The following is a 17,551-nucleotide window of genomic DNA, read 5'->3' as shown; positions in this document are numbered from 1 at the left end:
AATACCAACCCCAGTTTATTCTTAGCCACATTAAAGAGAGAAATAGTATGAAGAACTGGTGAAGTAATGTTTTTTTTTCTCTACAGTACCAAATAAGGCCACGTCTAAAGTACAATGTTCATTTCTGGGAACCATATTCTAGGGTATGCATGATGATATGGTCATGTGTAGATTTTCTTGCTAAGAAGAACAGCTTGGAAATTACAATATGGAACCATTGTAGGTACGTGCAAACAAGAATGATAGGAAAAAAAAAACCTAAATTAATTTGTCAGTGAAATCCAATGAAGCAATGGGTTTCAGATTTCCCAAATTCAAGAACTAGCTGTAGGTCTGAGAAGGATTCCAGGTATAAAGATCCTTTTTTTTTTTTGAGGGGGGAGGGTAGGACAATTGGGATTAAGTGACTTGCCCAAGGTCACAGGGCTAGTAAATGTTAAGTGTCTGAGGCTGGATTTGAACTCAGGTCCTCCTGACTCCAGGGCTAGTGCTCTATTCAATGTACCACCTAGCTGCCCTGGTGTAAGGATTCTTACAGTATTTATCACAAGAATGCCATGCTACTAAACCCAATATGTAAATGAATATTTTGGCAGGAGGAAGGCTAAAATATTATTATAGCTCATATTTATATAGTATTCTAAGATTTATATAGTACTTTATGTTTTAAGTACATTATCTCACTTCCTCCACACAACAGATATGTGATGTAGGTACTATTATTATCCCCATTTTAGAGATAAGGAAACTGAGGCTCAGGGAGGTTTAAATTGTCCTGGACCACACAATTGGTAAGTAATTAGTGTGAAATTTCAACATAGGTCTTTCTTTCTTTTTTTTTAAGCAATTGGGGTTAAGTAACTTGCTCAAGGTTACACAGCCAGGTGTTTCTGGGTGGGTGCTAAGTGTCTGAGCCCGGATTCAATCTTCATGTCAGTCCGACACTGGTGCTCTTACTCGCTGTGCTACCTGGTCACCCCCAACATAGGTCTTTCTGATTTTGTCTAGGATTGTAGCCAATATACAATTCTACCTTCTGTAAAAGGCCTTGAACAATATAAATGATAAACTACATGGTAATTTTAAAATTTTCTGAAAACTTCTTTGAGAAATCATGTCAGTCTGTGGGTTCTATCTTATCACTATTCATAATGTTGGGCAGTTAGGAAAAGTAGAGGATAGAGGGCCCTGAATTCAGGAGAACCTGAATTCGAAGCCAGTTTCAAATACTTGTGAGCCTGGGAAAAGTCACTTAACCCTGCTTGTCTCAATTCCCCATCTGTAAAAGGAGCTGGAAAAGGAGATGGCAAATTATTCCAGCATCACTACTAAGAAAACCCCAGACGGAGCCGTGGAGAGTCAGACAGAACAAAAACAACTCAGCAACAACACATCACTAAGTTTCCTTGTCCCTCTTATAACTTCTTTTAGAAGGACACTAAATAATGAAGACACTAAATTATTCAAGTAGCTTAAAGAGTAGGAGCCTGTGATACAAAGAGACAACAAATACATAGTAATTTTATTCTATAACTAGGATTCACCTAACGGGTCTGACACCCTTCCTTAATTTATCTGTGCTTGTCATTGCATGCTTCTACAACGAGAACAAATTCCTTTCTGGCTGTCTTAAATTGCACTTTTACAATGCCAAAGGGACCTGTCAATTTGGCTCAAGTCAAACAAATTACTCACTTTCATGCTAACAAAAGAAAAAAAAAACTTGAAATTTTTACATTCTAATGGTTTGGGCAGGCATATTGTAAACACAAAATCTGTGCCTCAAATCATCATTTAAATAAATCAAGAGACAATTACATATCCTTCCTTTATTGATCAATAAATGATCTATTCTGTGGTTATCTAGGCCTAATTTGTATATATTTAAATTTTTGACACCAACCAATTATATAACCATTATTTTCATCAATGAGAGATAAATGAAAGATATGAGAAATGTAATTTTGCTTAAAAATGAAAACCATTACACAATGCTTTAATATAATATGCATCCACATGAATATCACAATGCTTTTAATATTATAGTGTTTTAAACATAACTTTAAAAATTACATTAAAAAGTTATTGTTCAGAAGTAGTCTAACAAGATATTATTCTTTGTGTAACAAATAATATGAAAGAAAATATCTTGTTGGTGGAGCTAAAGTGGGAATAAGATGAAGTAATAAGTAAGCAAATGTTTCTTCAGCTCTCTACCATTTGACATCCAGTAAAGATATCCATAAAATTATTCTTCCAGAAAGAAAAAGAAAACTAAAGATATTCTTTTAATGGGAAGAATTACCTTTGAGCGAATTCATTCCATGATGATAGTCTTTCAACTGATGAAAGACTCAAACAACTCTATTTGGAAAATACAATATGGTATCAATATAAATATTTAATTATTAATTTAATCATAAATAAGCTAGAAGAATGATTTTAAAGAAAGAGACTATCAAATACATCAATGATTCTCAAAGTGTGTTCTGGAGACTCTTGTTGGTCTCTGAGGCCCTTTAAAGGAGTTAGAGAATTCAAAATAATTTTCATAATAATATTGACATTTTAATTTCAAATATCCCTTAAGTATCAATGGGTACTATCCACATTAAAAAAAAAAAAGCCTTTTGGAGGGTCCTCAAGAATTTTTAAGAGTTGAAAGTGTTGAGGAGAGGATTCTGGGAAGTTGGCAAAGTAGGTCTGATAATCTGGAGCTCTTAAGGTTTTCCCCCACAAAAAAGTTAAAATAGTACCTTAGGTTAAACAAAGTGTGGGTGGAGATAAATAAGAACAGGGGCCTAACCAGGTGCTCCTGGGGCAATTTGAGAATATTAAAAGAAAAATCTCAGGATGAGGTTTAGTCCCTATGAAGAGTAAATACCTCCAAGCTAGGTTCCCTTTTAACCACAAGTGGCTAGCCTCTTAAACAATAAGTGGCAAGCCCTGGGGTTAGTTGGTTTGAGAGGCTTTCTCTGCCAAGTCCCCAGGGTTTTTACACCAAGGGGAGTGAGGGGAGTTGGGTGTCTGAGCCCAGGAAGATCGAGGCGGAGGCAATTTCTGTTGACCAGGCATGGCAGACCCAGTTATGCTGTGAAGAGGGGCCAGGGTGAAAACGAACCAGCACATGCCAGGTGAGGGCAGAAGCAGTGGGACAGAAAGTCCCTGGCTGTGAGCACTTTAAACTAGAGGTTTGGCTTTAGTCTCAGGCTGGAGGGAAGAATTAAAGATCTAGGGAAAGAGAGCCATTTCCCACAGGCCAGGGTTAGAGGCAATTACAAATAAACAAGTTATCACCACACACAAAAAAAATAATGCACCAGCAAAGGAGAAAGAATCCAATGATAGAAACCTATTATGAGCGGCAGCCAGATAGCACAGCGAGTAAGAACACCCGCTCCAGTGTCAGGACAACCTGGGGATCGAATCAGGGTTCGGACACTTAGCACCTACCCAGAAACACCTGGCTGTGTAACCTTGAGCAAGTTACTTAACCCCGATTGTTAAAAAAAAAAAAAAAAGAAACCTATTATGGGAAAAGAGATGACCAAGGTTCTTCATCAGAGGAAGATATTGAAAAGTAAGGAAATCCTCAAAGAGTAATGTCAAATGGACACCTGCCCAAAAAGAATTTACAGAAGACCTTAAAAAAGACTTTAAAAATCAAATGACAGAGATGGAGGAAAAACTAAAAGTGAAAATAAAAATAATCCAAGAAAAACAAGAAGGGTATGAAAGGAAAGTCAACCAACTAGAGCAGGAGACCCAGAATCTTTTTTTTTTCCTTTTTGGAGGGGGGAAGGTAGGGCAATTAGGGTTAAGTGACTTGCCCAAGGTCACACGGCTAGTGTTAAGTATCTGAGGCCAGATTTCAATTCAGGTCCTTCTGACTCCAGGGTTGGTGCTCTATTCACTGTGCTACCTAGCTGCCCCAAGATCCAGGATCTTAAGAAAGAAAAGGATACCTTGAAAATTAGAATTGGGCAAAGTGAAGCCAATGAAATTATAAAAGATCAAAAATGATTAAACAAAATATGAATAATGAAAAAAATAGAAGAGAAAGTGAAACACTGCATAAGAAAAACAACAGATTTGGAGAACAGATCAAGAAGAGAAAATTTAAAAATAATTGCACTAAATGAAAGTTACAATCAAAAAAAGAATCTTGATATAATAATACAAGAAATAATCAAAGAAGATTGTCCTGAACAAGGGGGGAAAGGAGAAATAGAAAAACTGCAATCACCACTAAAAAGAGATCCTATAAGGAAAATTCATAGGAATATCGTAGTCAAATTCTGAAACCCACAGTTCAAGGAAAAATATTAAAAGTATCAAGATTAAAGCAATTTAAATATGATGGTGCCACAATTAGAATTACACAAGACCTAGAAGCAGAGATATTAAAGGATTGTAGGTTTTGGAATACAACATATCAAAGAGCAAATGAACCTGGGGCTCTGGCCAAAAATATCATACCCTGCAAAGTTAAATATTATCCTGAATAAAAAAAATGGACATCTGATAAACTCTCAGACTTTCAAGACTTTGTTAAAAAAAATTCTGAACTTAATAGAAGACTCAACATAAAAGGACCAAGAGAAATATAAGGCATATAACAAAGATTGAATATGCAGAACCCATAAGGATAGCCTGTTTACTTTTTATATATGTAAAATGTAAAATGGATGTCTAAGGTTCTTATCAATAATTGGGTAGTTTATAAGAAAGATTGTTGTAAATCTGAGAATGATATGAATTTAAAACATAAAACCATTCAGGAACAGCTCAAAAGAGTAATTATTTGAGGTGCAAAAGGAAGAATTGAAACAGAAGAATTACATTGGGAATGGGTTTAAGAGGAAACAATACATATATATTTAGAAGAGTATAAAAGTCTTCTAAATTCAGAAGAAATAAAACAGTAGGGGCATAGGGAGGGGGAGAGGACAAAGGAGGAATCTTTAGAGGGGAGAGTGAGGGAATAATAAAATAGGGGCATAGAAGGATATACAAATTTATGGGGATGGGAGGATAGGTGAGGGAACCTTGAGGGAGGATAGGTAAGTCATGGGAGGGCAAGGCAGTAGGTAGAAGTAAAGTAGAGGAGGCAGAAGGGATAGGAAACAAGCGATAATCGTATGTAAAAAATGAAAATCAGGAGTAGAATAGGTTTGGGTTAGAATAAGTCTATATATGTACATATGTCTATATATATGTGTATGTATATAAATATAACTATAGAGAAACATATCTAAACTTTATTGTAGCCTTCTGGGATGAGGTGGGGGGGAGGGAATAAAAGAACAAAGTAAAAAAGTACACAGCAGAAAACAAAAGAAAACTCACAAGGAAGCAAAGGAAAGATGGACAATTCTCAACATGAGTATTATTTATCATACAAGCTTTCTTGAAATGAAATTCTATTGCTACATATTTTGAATCCTCTCTTCTTTTCTGCAATGCACATGACATGGCTTTTTTTTGTAACTGTATTTCAGTTCCAATATTTAAGTTTATGATATGTTTTTGTTCCTTTTCTCTATTCTATATTCATGTTCTGGCATTTGAATGTAAGATAAAATATCGAAGAAAAAAAAAAGAGTGGAAAGTGTTCCTGAGACCAAAAAGATTGAGATTTTCTGAAATAGATATATTTTCAAAAACCTAGAAGGAAAAACTAAGATTATCAAGAGTTTTAAGAAACTTCATGCTAAATTTAGACATTCATAACAGACTTCACTTTTTACAAGTTCTGCACTGAAAATCTATTGATGTTTCACAATCACATGCAATCAAACATAAACAACTGGTCTTCCTTTATTGGTTTCCACGCAAACTGTTATATTCTTCTGTTTAATGACTGACAGATTAATTTGATATGTCTTTTGGTTTGCATGTTAATGTTCCCCAGTACCTTGAAGACGGTCCTTTTTGCTGTCATATGTAATGGGTTTTCTTAAGTTTTAATGGTAAAAAATTCTCAGGTTTTAATAAATTTTCAATCATATATTTCAGTTAGTTTGGGCAAATCAAAATTAACTAATGTTAAGAAAATAGAAACTACTATATAATACCAACCATGATAACTGAGAACAAAGAAGCCACTTGTTGTGAAGTCACTGTGGAATTTGATTAAAATCTGATTTGAAGTACTATACACTGACTCCAAAGCAGTATTGCCACTGAACTGACCAATTTGTGGTGAGTTTTGATCCGGTCCATCCCTATAAAGAAAAACAAACAATTTTATGGGCATCTTTTTTATGATTAAGTATTTTGAGGAGAACAAACATTTAGTAGTTCAGATGACCTCCTAAGTAGGGGCATTGTGAGAATTAATGAAATACTTCATAAAACTTAAAGTGTTATATAAATGTCAATTATTATTAGCCTACAGTTACTACGCCACCAGTATGGCAATGACTTCATTCTCAAGTCTGCTACTGCACAACTACTAAGTTTAAAAAAATGCTTAAAAAGAAATATTAAAAAGGTGTGTTGATAAATGCTTAACAGTCAAACTTTCTGGATATTACTAAAACTATGCATATATTTAATACTAATCTGCATTAATAATACTTTCTTAATCTAGATAATAAGCCAAATAATAGATTAGGCCCTGATTTGGAGAGATTGCTGATTTCTGAGTTATAAATGACCACACTAAAAATTTAACAATTAGCTCCCAAAAGCTCAATCTCATATATCAAGTTAGAGGACACTTGTGATCATAGATGCATTTAGCCTCTTTCAATTCAATTTTTTTTTAAGTTAATAAGACCTTTGGGAGATTTCTTATAATGATTTTAGTAGAAGGTTGAATTTAAATTTCTGGAATACCATCAAATGTCTCACTCATTTCCTTTGAAGAAATCTGATATTTCCTCAATTTCCAATTACCCACAGATTTTTATTTTAACCAAAACAACAAAACAGTATTATAAAAATAAAGGTGTTCCACTTAAAGACATGACCAATGAAATTATTCAAAATGAAGTGAGAACTAGAAGAACAATTTATACAAGAACTATTATAAATAAAAACAACCTTAAAATTGTTTAGAACTCTGATTAGTGCAATGATAAATCACAAGCCCAGTAGATTGAAAATGAATTATGCTATTTCCTGCTAAAAACGTGATGAACTTAATATAGCATGAGATAAATATATTTGGATATGGCAAACATGGGGATTTTTGTTGGATTATTCAAGTTTCATATTTTTCTTATTCTTCTAGAAATAATTGTTCGATTGAGAAGGGAAAGAATAAATATTTTTTTAAAAATAAATAATAATAATAAAAGAAAACCCAGGAGCTACAAAAAAATTTCAGTTTTTGCTTTTTCAGAAATTAAGATCTTTTCTTTTGTATGCTTTTTGACAGTTGTTGCCTTGGGATAGGGATCATTATTATTTGCCATCCTCTAGATCTACTATGTTATGATGGAAAAATTTGGCAAATTAGTTATGTATTGGTATCCTGAGCTTTCCCATTTAAAAATTATTTTATTCTATAATACGTAACTACTTCATGATTAAGGCCAATAAAAGCCTATTTTCCTTGTTTGTCTGATTCTCTGAAAGATTTCCTGTCATTCCCAGTTACTGCTACCCAACTCAAATATAATGTAGTCATTTGTAACAAGGAATTCTGAAATATTTTCCTTCCTTACCTTGTCTCACTGTGATAGAGTTGAAATCAATCAATAATAATAGCTCTTGCTTACCAGACAGTAATGAAATCATATATTGGTTCTGTTTGGAGAACTGTAAAATTGATGTAGATTCCATTTCCCGGTGGTACTCTTACAAGCCAAAAGCAGTCTTGAAAGTTTGGATATTCATCAGGATACCCAGGAGAGTAAATGGTGCCATTCATTGCAGTTATATTACCACCACAGAGGGCTAAAGGAAAACAAGACAAATCAAATCAAAATACAAATATTGACTGCAACAGTGGCATACACTTTGTATTTTCTTAAGTAATATAAAATATTTATCTGGTTATAAATTTGAGACATTTATTTTTTAATTCTGGTATGTGAAATAAAATAATTTTTTAAAGTGAATGCATAGATATTGATGAACTTTTTCCCTTTACCATCTAAAGTACCGGAAATCTGTGTATAAGAGCAAAATTGCACTCCAGGAGGAATTGGTTTTAAAATGGCTTCAGTTTAGCTTCTCAGACATGACAAATTTATAACTGGCATAAGGGCAGGGTGGGTAGGTTTGTCAGTGTGAAAATTCCATCTACCAACTTAGCTGATAAATCTTAGGCAACAATCTGAGGTTCAGGAAAGTGAAGGTCTATAGCCATATAGCCAGGAAGTGTCAGGAATCTGGTTTTACAGAGACAGTTTATCAAACTAAATATGGCACTAAATTTGGAGTATATAAATAAAATAAAAATAAATCCAGAAAGACCTAGATTCCAGCTCTATCTCAAATACTTAGTAGCTCTGTGTCCCTAGGCAAATCATTTAATCTTTTCAATAAGTCTCAGTTTCTTAAAATTTATTCCTAAAATCTTCAATTGGACTTGATAGCCTCTAAAGCCTTTCAGCTCTAAATCTATGATGCTATGAATCCCACTCTTCCTGACTGAAAGTAAGACACTGTCCATTTTTTTTTTGCGTTTTGGAGGGCAATTGGGGTTAGGTAACTTGCCCAAGGTTGCGAGGCTAGCTTTTTTTGTGTGGGTGTTAAGTGTCTGAGGCCAGAAGCAAACTCTTACTCACTGTGCCACCTAACTGCCCCTTTTAATATTTTCCTCTTTTTTTTGGAAGGCAATTGGGGTTAAGTAACTTGCCCAAGGTTACATGGCTAGTTTTTTTGTATGGGAGTTAAGTGTCTGAGGCCTGAACCGAAGTTGGGTCCTCCTGACTTGGGGGCCGGAGCTTTTCTTGCTGCGCCACCTAGGCGCCCAGTCCATTTTTTTTAATACGCTGATGCTGTTCTGTGCTTCTAGTTCTTTTAGCAATGTGTGGCATTCTTCTTGAAGTATTGAAGATATACAAATGTGAACAATCTGAGTAGATTCCAAGCCCATGGTCTCTATTTTTACTTTAAATCCCAAAATATATTTTCCAGAATGTATTTCCTGTGTGAGACAAGATTCCATTAGCCTAATCCTTAATCATTCCCATCTCAGGTTGTTGCATTTTCGTCCTACCACCCTCCAGACTTTCTTTGCCTTCTCCTACCCCTGTTTCTCCCCCCCAGTGATCATTCTCACTCTAAAGCTTTCTGTCATTCATTTGCATTGGATATGTGCTTATTTGGCAGAATTTGCTGTCCTTTGCTCCTTTTAAGCATTATGATCTTTCTTGTAGCTATCCTTAACCTGGTATCAATGCTCCAATTCCCTGCTGCACTTCTTTAACCTCTCAGGAAATGAAGAATGACACTGGGAATACAATCAGATTTCAAAGCTCTTTCAGAATGCAATAGCCAGGACCATATTTGCTCTTAGTTATATAAAACTTACCTGTTATTTCAGATTAATACACACAGGTAATAAATAGATAGTATGGGATTCTAATGCGGATCCTTTAGCTGAGATGGGACTTTTTTTTTTTTTCTTGAGATAGGACTTTTGAAACATAAGACCAAATCAAGTTTAACTCTGGGAGCTGTAGGGTTGGTGAACATGTATAGAATGCTTGCTGATGTTTTTTTTTTTTTTAATTGGCTATGGATATGCAATAGACACTAACTTGTCAAAGCAAGTATCTTGGCTTGGCTCTTTCCTGTCCAGCTGTGGTGAACAGAATGCAGGAGAGGATCCTGTGAAATTCTAAGGAAAAGGAGAAGTTTTGGGCCCTTTCTTTCCTTTGCATGTAGTCCAGTGTAATGGAAATGCAAATTTAAAGATCTTCCCTGCCCCTAGGCACTTTGATAGGCTTAAGAGACTCTGAGAACCTTCCTTGATTTGAAAATATACTCTGCCCTGTAATAGGCTGAATGTGGTCACATGGAGCCTGTGGAAGGAGGCTTGGTTTTCAGGAATGCCAACACCTTGATGCTGTGTGATTGGGCAGTGGGTCAAGAGGGTGGTTACATTCTCTGACCTAGGAGAAGGCTATATAATCCTTGACATGAGGCTTTGCTTTGGGGCTCACTTTGAGAAGTGTTGTGTGATTTGGCCAGATGAGACTGTAGGCAGCTGTTGAGAGGCTTTGAATACCCAGATGTTGATGCTTCCCTCTCTGGTAACTGTGATTTGGTATGGATATAATGGTTGGACAGTTTAGAAGCCTGTCTGCTTGATCTGTTTCTGTCTTAATTATATCTGTATACTCTGAAGTTCAGGGGGCTGACCTTTTTCCCCTGAACTAGGTAAACAATATATGTTTGAGTGATTAAAGTAAGCTTGTTAACCCATTTTGAGTTGCTTTCCTTTAGAAAAGCAGATCTAAGAACCTGTGTTGGCAGCCACCCTGGGGATGCTGGGGCACCTGCTGCTATACCCAGGAGTACCTGGCCTTGCTACTGCTTCTGTCTATGTTTTGCGGTTTCTTTTCTGTTTTAGATGATGGAGTACTGGAGATGGCTATGACCTTGTGAACTATTAAAGATCAAAATAACAACCCTAGCACAGCAGTGAGGTTATACAGAAAGACCTATCTCTATTCCAGTTGTATCTAAGACAAGGATTATCCAGGGGTTATGCTAGATTTGGAAGTGGATTTGGTGGGTCAGATCCCACATGAAAACAGCTTTAATTTTGAGCCTATTCATCCCAGTAACTAAGATGATATGGATGAAAATATTTTCTATAGTTCTGGGAAGAAATATTTGTAACTTCTGTTCTTGCTTTAGCTTCATAATAAATATCCCCTTATTAAACTAATTGATATTAATTGTTTAAAAAGAACCATGGAATGAATAATTGGGGGTTAACAGAGTGGAGAGCACACTGGAATGAAAGCTGAAGCCAATAACAACAGAAAAAACACCCAACTCCTCAGTGGTACCCCTGAATTCTAAGACATATCCAGTTTCAGTTTGGGAAAATAAGGCCATTGTATTGCTACCCAAGACTCACTAAAACAAGTCTGATTCTATGAAAGTAGGCACCAGGATAGCATATTTCCTAGAAACATACCTTCACACCTTGGAAGAGGATAATTCCAGTTACGACTGACTCCATGGAGGCAAGTCAGTGCTGAGTTTCCAATAAGAGTGTATCCTGGGAAACACTCAAAAGAAATAGTTTGGCCTACAGTGAAATCATTTCCAATCACAAAACCATTTCGAAATGGGCGTGGATCAGGGCAGCTTTGCAATTGATAAGCTAGAAAAGAGAAAAAAAAAAACACCAGATAAGAAGTTCAGAGGACTGAAGCTAAATAAGACCTGCATTCAGGTAAGAAAGTGTCAGTTTCATGGAAAGTTATATTGTTTTAAATTATATTTAGTAATTTGCTTTTATGCTAAATTATGTCAATGATAGACTAATATGAATTTCTTCTCATGCCTACAATTTTGCTGTTTAAAATGCTAGTACAATTCAAAAAAATGTATTAAATTTCCTCACCCCACCCATGCAATCTATCCTAAATTAGAGTCTTTGGAGAAAATATAAACTTACTGATAGAGCTACAATTTTAATCAAACATATTCTGATTCTCTTACACAAAATGTGATTGCTTGTGGTTTGAACTGCATATGAACAGTTATATTTACAGATATATGTATGTAAAAATCTATTTATGGTCTCTTTTTAAACTTTTTTTCACCACCAATGAAACAAGTAAATTCCCTGTTCTGACTTTTTTAGAGAAGTTGTATACTAATGGATATGAAAAGAATCACACTTTGATTCCAAGTAATGTAATCCTTTCTAAAGAAGTAAGAATAAGCATTCTCAGTTATATGTTTTGAAAATCTAGAAATTTGGAATGAAGCATCTAAGAAAATCCATGCTTATTTTTTAAATATATTGTAAACAAGTAAATACTGTTTTTAATGGGGAATTTGAATTTTCTCTACACAAAAGCAAAAATTCTGATTCAAACTGAACAAGATATCTTAAACAGTTTGAACAAATTCCACTCCAGTGTTATATAGATGTTGTAATAGAGTTCTGAGTTGTCCTGTGGCAGGTTTTGGGCTGGGTTGGTCATTTTCACTACTACTGTACTAGATTTTCATTTTCCACAAAGATATCATGAAAGAAGAACTGATAAATTCATTGCTTTCTCAATGGGAGTTGGATTATAAGATTATATGTGCATTTAAAGGAAAGAGATTATGGAATTTCATTGGTATAGGAAGTCACAGCAATTTTTTCTAATAATTCTGACTGGCATTTATGTATGTATGTATTTGGCAGCATTATTATCATATTCACATATATATGTATACCATAAGCACTTAAAGACTGACTTGCCCAGGGTAACACACTCAGTATGTGTCAAAGGTGATATTTGAACTCATCTTCCTGGCTTAGAGTCCGGCTCTTTATGCCATATTGTCTGACATGCATTTGTAGTCATATTAATAAAAGTCTTTCTTTTCAATGACATTGCTAGAACAAACCAAGGTTATAGGTAATATCACTTGAGTAGACTTATATATGAAAGGATACCTGTAATTTGAAGATTTTTGGTTTTTCCTTTGCATTTTCAGATTTGTCAGGAAGGATAGGCATTGAAGATAACTTGCATTGGTAGCCAGAGTGTTGGAGTCCGCTATACTAGTGAAATTTCAGGTCCAATCCTTTCCCTTTATAAATCTATACTCAGGACTGGATCTTTCCCCTACATTATGATGTACTCAATTAAAGATGATGAAATACAATTCAGGATTAATATGGAAAAGGGTTTCTCCATAAATAATTATAGTAGAACCGCAATTAATCACAGTTCTCCAGGAATAGGTTTTCTAGTTAATTAAAATTTGTGATTAATATTATATAAGTTCATGGTTTAACATATTGTAGTACCTTAGGTCAAGAGGCTAATGATCTTATTAGAAGATTACCTATGTAAAGCAACATGTAAAGTTGTATGGAATTGGCATGATCTCAGAACCTATTCAATAAAATTAATTTTAAAAGACAAAAAACCCAAACAACTTTCTGATTTAAGCTTGCTTTATTGAAATCCTACTCCCTCCTCCTAGAAAAAGAATGTAGTAAATAGGGACAGTAACTGAACATTCCTGTCATTTAGATTCTTACTAATTGTTGCCTTTTTTACCTTGATATATTATATGAAATCCTTGCTTATTTTGAGAATAATCACTGTGAAAATATAAGCTGGTTTCGTGGGTAGTGCTAAATAGAGAAGACGGTATTTGAGGACCACTAAGACGCCCAATAACAGTGCTTGTTTCTGAAGATCCACTCCTTACTTCCAAATAATCATGGATGGTTTCAGTGGAGAAATTCACAAATTGCAAATGTACTCCTGAAAAACAATGGAGCAACAGCAACAACAATGAAAAACCAGAGAGAGAAAAGAAACACATATCATTTAATAACTTATCAATACAATGACCAATCATGATTCCAAAGGACTAATAGTGAAGAATCCCACCTAGTTCATAAAAAAGAAGGGATGGACTAAATATGGAGAAATTATACACACATATTTGGACATAGAGATTTGTTTTACTTGACTAACCATATTTGTTACAAGGGTTGTCTTTTTCTGTTTCCCACCTGGGGTATGTATGTGTGTATGTTTGTGTGTGTGTGTTTGTGTGTGTGGGGTATGGAAAACAAGAAGTAAAGAAAAATGTACTTTAATTGCAAAAGAAAATAATTGAAAAATATTTTATCCAATGGTTTATGTAGCACATAAAAAAAAAATTCTGGTCTTTTTTGTGACCTGTCATGGGTTCATTGGTTTGATCAGTGCAGAGAGAATAATTTTACCATCCTTAATTGGTATAGAATATGTTTCATGAGAGCAAATTGTTGGTTATACAGAAAGCCTAGTCACATTTTATAGATTTGAAATGTTATATGCCATTAGTCATTTCAGGTAAATTCACTCTTATTTTTTTTTAATAATTTTAAAAATTAGATTAGATAGACCTTAAATTCTTGTAAAAAAATATTATGAATATTGTATGCATATAATAAATTTAAATTAATATTATATATTCAAGATATATATATATATATATATATATATATACTAAATGTCTTTTAAAATAGAATTTTAAAAATCATTTAAATGCATTTGGAGTGTTGTTGAGGCTAATGATGTTGAAAAAAGTTATTCTATTTAAACCATGCATTTAAGATATCAAGCAAGGTATAATAAATGTTTTTGAGTGGCTAATGAGGAACTATAAGAATTATGATACTTTGTCAGACATACCTCAAAGCAGTCTAGTTTCTTTCACTAATTTATAATAGATCTCTTAACGAATAAATATTTATCTAAGACTTTAAAAAAGTATTTGTAATTTTAGCCATGAATCACAGAAGCTGTGATAAGCCTGGTATAAATTCCTTAAATTTGCTGGTGTCCATAGGACATAGTACAATGTTTCTTTTCTTTTGTTCTAAACTTAGCTCTTCCAAACTCTAAGAGATAACTCCTTCATTATAATCTTCTGGTGTTTAGAGAAAGATTATTTTATCTACTTATTATTAACTCTTATAACTAATAACCCTTTAAAACATCTTTTCCCCAATACAGGGATCCCTTTTACAATACCTCTGAATGAGAGAGAAAGAAAAATAGAGGGAGAGAGTCAGAGACAGAGACAGACTGACAGAGACAGACAGACAGAGACAGAGAGAAATAGTGAGAGAGGCAGAGAGAGAGACAGAGAGAGAGAATGAGAGATTGACAGAGAGAAAAAATTGATTGAACTTCTTTTATTACTTCTAGTCATGGAGACCTCATTATGAAGAAAGATTTTCTTCCATCATTGGATAGGAAAACCACTAAATAATGAGGTTTGAGTTTTGTGGTTTTCAAAGCAACGTGGCTTGGTTTTCAAGGTGTCCCTCTTATCTGAAGTTTAGAAAGTACATGAAAACCTGAAATGATTGTAGTCATTACATTAGAATAAAAATGATCTTACATTACTTTCCAAAATGTTATTTGTTTTCTTTTATCTAGGAACGATCAATAAATTTTATGGAAGAGTATAGATCTCTTCAATAACTTTCTTAATACCTATTTACTTTGTTCATTATCATGGATACAGTCGAGAAAGTAAACAATAAGTGATTTAATGTGGATAAAATTGTAAAGAAAAAATACATTGACTTGTTTATTGAAAATTGCTAATAAACCAGACTGTATCTTTATATACAAAGTGAAGTAGAAAATTCAGACAAGTATCTGTGTAAATGAACAGAAAATGTATACTTGTTTTTTTCAATGAACTGAAAACATCAGGTGACTTTTTATTTGATTTAATTGTATAAGTTGCTCCACTTTTCTATTTCACCACATGAATCCATATAAAGAACTGTAATGAGAGATGGAGAGAATGAGTGAGCACAGGCTCACTTAGTCCACTATATCTAGCATCTCATCCAGCTGCAAGGCATCTTGCTTATTTGTACTTTCACCTGTCTTTTGGATCATTTCTCTATATCTGGTACTGCACCCACAGGATCATACCTCCAGAAAAGTTGTGTCCAGTTCCTGGGCACTGCTCAGCTTTTCAACTTATACCCTAGGTCTGTGTTGTCTCCTTCTGTTAGTGTGAGAATGCAAATTTACCTATTTCTTTATATCTAGCTGGCCCCCAAAATTGACATTGTTCAAGTCCCATCTAGTGATTCACAAAGGTCATCCTGTCATCTGCTCTGCCACCCTGGGAGTTTCACTATTCCTATTCCTTCTGCCATTCCTTCTGGACACAGAAATCAAATCAATATTATAATTGTCTCTGCATGCTTGTCAATTACCCTATGGATAAATTTACCATCTCTGTAATATCTCCTTAAAGAACAAACAACAACCCTCTCTTCCCTGGATATAATCCTATCTCTGTATGTGTTGCCTTTCTTTCTCTTAGATTAAAAACTCCACTAAGGGAGGGATTGTTTCAGTTTGGCATAACACAGTGCCTATCACATAGTAATCACTTTTAATAAATGATTTTTCATTCATTGCTTTATTCATCCATTCACATGCACGTGTATACCTAATACTTGAGTTGTGATAGGTATAAATATTATTGATTAATATCAGCATATTTCAGTAATCAATATTTCACTTCAGGAAAAACAAAATGACATATTCGTAAAGATACATACCAAAGCCTATAGGCAGTTTTATTGTCCATGTGCAATCTAAGCTGCTAGGATAGTTTCCAGGAAATCCAGGGCTTAGGATCACTCCACTGAAATCTGACATAGCACCACCACACTGAGCTGTAAAATAACAGAGCTACATTAGGAAGTATTAAAATTATGTAATCGTAGGCTAAAATATAGTAGTGAAGCCTTAACCCAGTTATCAAGTATTAAAAATATGCACAGCATCTTCTAGAAGAATAAAAATAATCAAGTTTGTAAGATAATGAAATTCTTAATGTAAAACATACTTTGCAAATGGCTTTGAAGATAACAGGGAAATCCCCACCACCTCATAATACACAGGGTGTATAAGGTAGTTGTGATTCCATTTCTTAAATGCTAAAACAATATACTTAATAATTATTTGGAATTTTTTGGGCTATTTGAAATTATTTGGGCTAAATTCTTATCAATAATATCAGCTTATGTAAACAAGATTTAGCAACAGTTTTATCACAAACATGACCTTTCCTGTTCTTATGAAAAGACTAAACATTTAGTATGCCAGAATTCTAACATCCATTCATAATGTGTATATCCCCTGTTCATCTTGTCATAGTAGTGAATCAGTCAACAAAACAAGGACGTTCAATATACATATTGATAGAAGAAAAAACAACAGAATTTTACTTGGTGAATAAAGAATTAATGGGCCTAAACTGTATCTGTTTCAAAATGTTAGTCTACATGTATTCATATGTATGTATAAATGTATGTGATATTGTTGTGCCCAAATCCAAATCACACACTACCTGATTTGAAGCCCACCATTAAGCCCCTTCATATTTTTGTCTTTGTCTCTATCCTACACCCTGTAATAACTTGAAACAGCTTAAGGCATAGTCCTGGGTATTGCCTAAGGCGTAGTCCCCTAACCCCCTTCTTCCTGAATCATCATTCTGTATATTATCCCTGAATCAGCACTATGTGCAAGGATCAGTCCAGGGATTACAGTACAAGTTTATCTTAAGAAGAGACCACCCTAGCCTGTTCTGGGAAATTGACTGTTCTCCACCTCCCCATTACCGAGTGACCTTCTACCCTGTACCTTCCACCCTGTTCTGGGAGAGACTTCCTTGTTCCAGGAAAATTGTACCCTTGTACCCTTGCGCCATATTCCAAAATTAGCCCTGAGCTACAGATCTAACCAATGGCAATTCTTGGCTACTGTATGTCATTGCTCCCCTCCCCAGTGGTGGTTTTTGTGGTTTTAGCCTATATAAGCACTGTTTGTATCCCAATTCTGGGCTGCCTGATCTGGGT

General features: G+C 34.5%; 1 protein-coding gene across 1 annotated transcript in view; it reads right to left on the bottom strand.

The window, feature by feature from the left end:
- CSMD3 (CUB and Sushi multiple domains 3) overlaps positions 1 to 17,551 on the bottom strand; it is a 795,885-nt gene that overhangs the window by 148,144 nt on the left and 630,190 nt on the right. Inside the window, exons 33-37 of the mRNA XM_069081309.1 lie at positions 16,247 to 16,363; positions 13,212 to 13,421; positions 11,114 to 11,302; positions 7,731 to 7,908; positions 6,082 to 6,227 (exon numbers count right to left, since the gene is read on the bottom strand). Coding sequence (XP_068937410.1) covers positions 6,082 to 6,227; positions 7,731 to 7,908; positions 11,114 to 11,302; positions 13,212 to 13,421; positions 16,247 to 16,363 — 840 coding nt within the window. The remainder of the gene's footprint in view (positions 1 to 6,081; positions 6,228 to 7,730; positions 7,909 to 11,113; positions 11,303 to 13,211; positions 13,422 to 16,246; positions 16,364 to 17,551) is intronic.

This window comes from Petaurus breviceps, unplaced genomic scaffold, assembly GCF_028583685.1.
Source record: "Petaurus breviceps papuanus isolate PSGF00001 unplaced genomic scaffold, PetGlider_PUasm1.0 98, whole genome shotgun sequence".
Taxonomy (NCBI): Eukaryota; Metazoa; Chordata; class Mammalia; order Diprotodontia; family Petauridae; genus Petaurus; species Petaurus breviceps.
The sequence above is the reverse complement of the archived record's forward strand: the minus strand, read 5'-3'. Positions and strand labels throughout refer to the sequence as shown.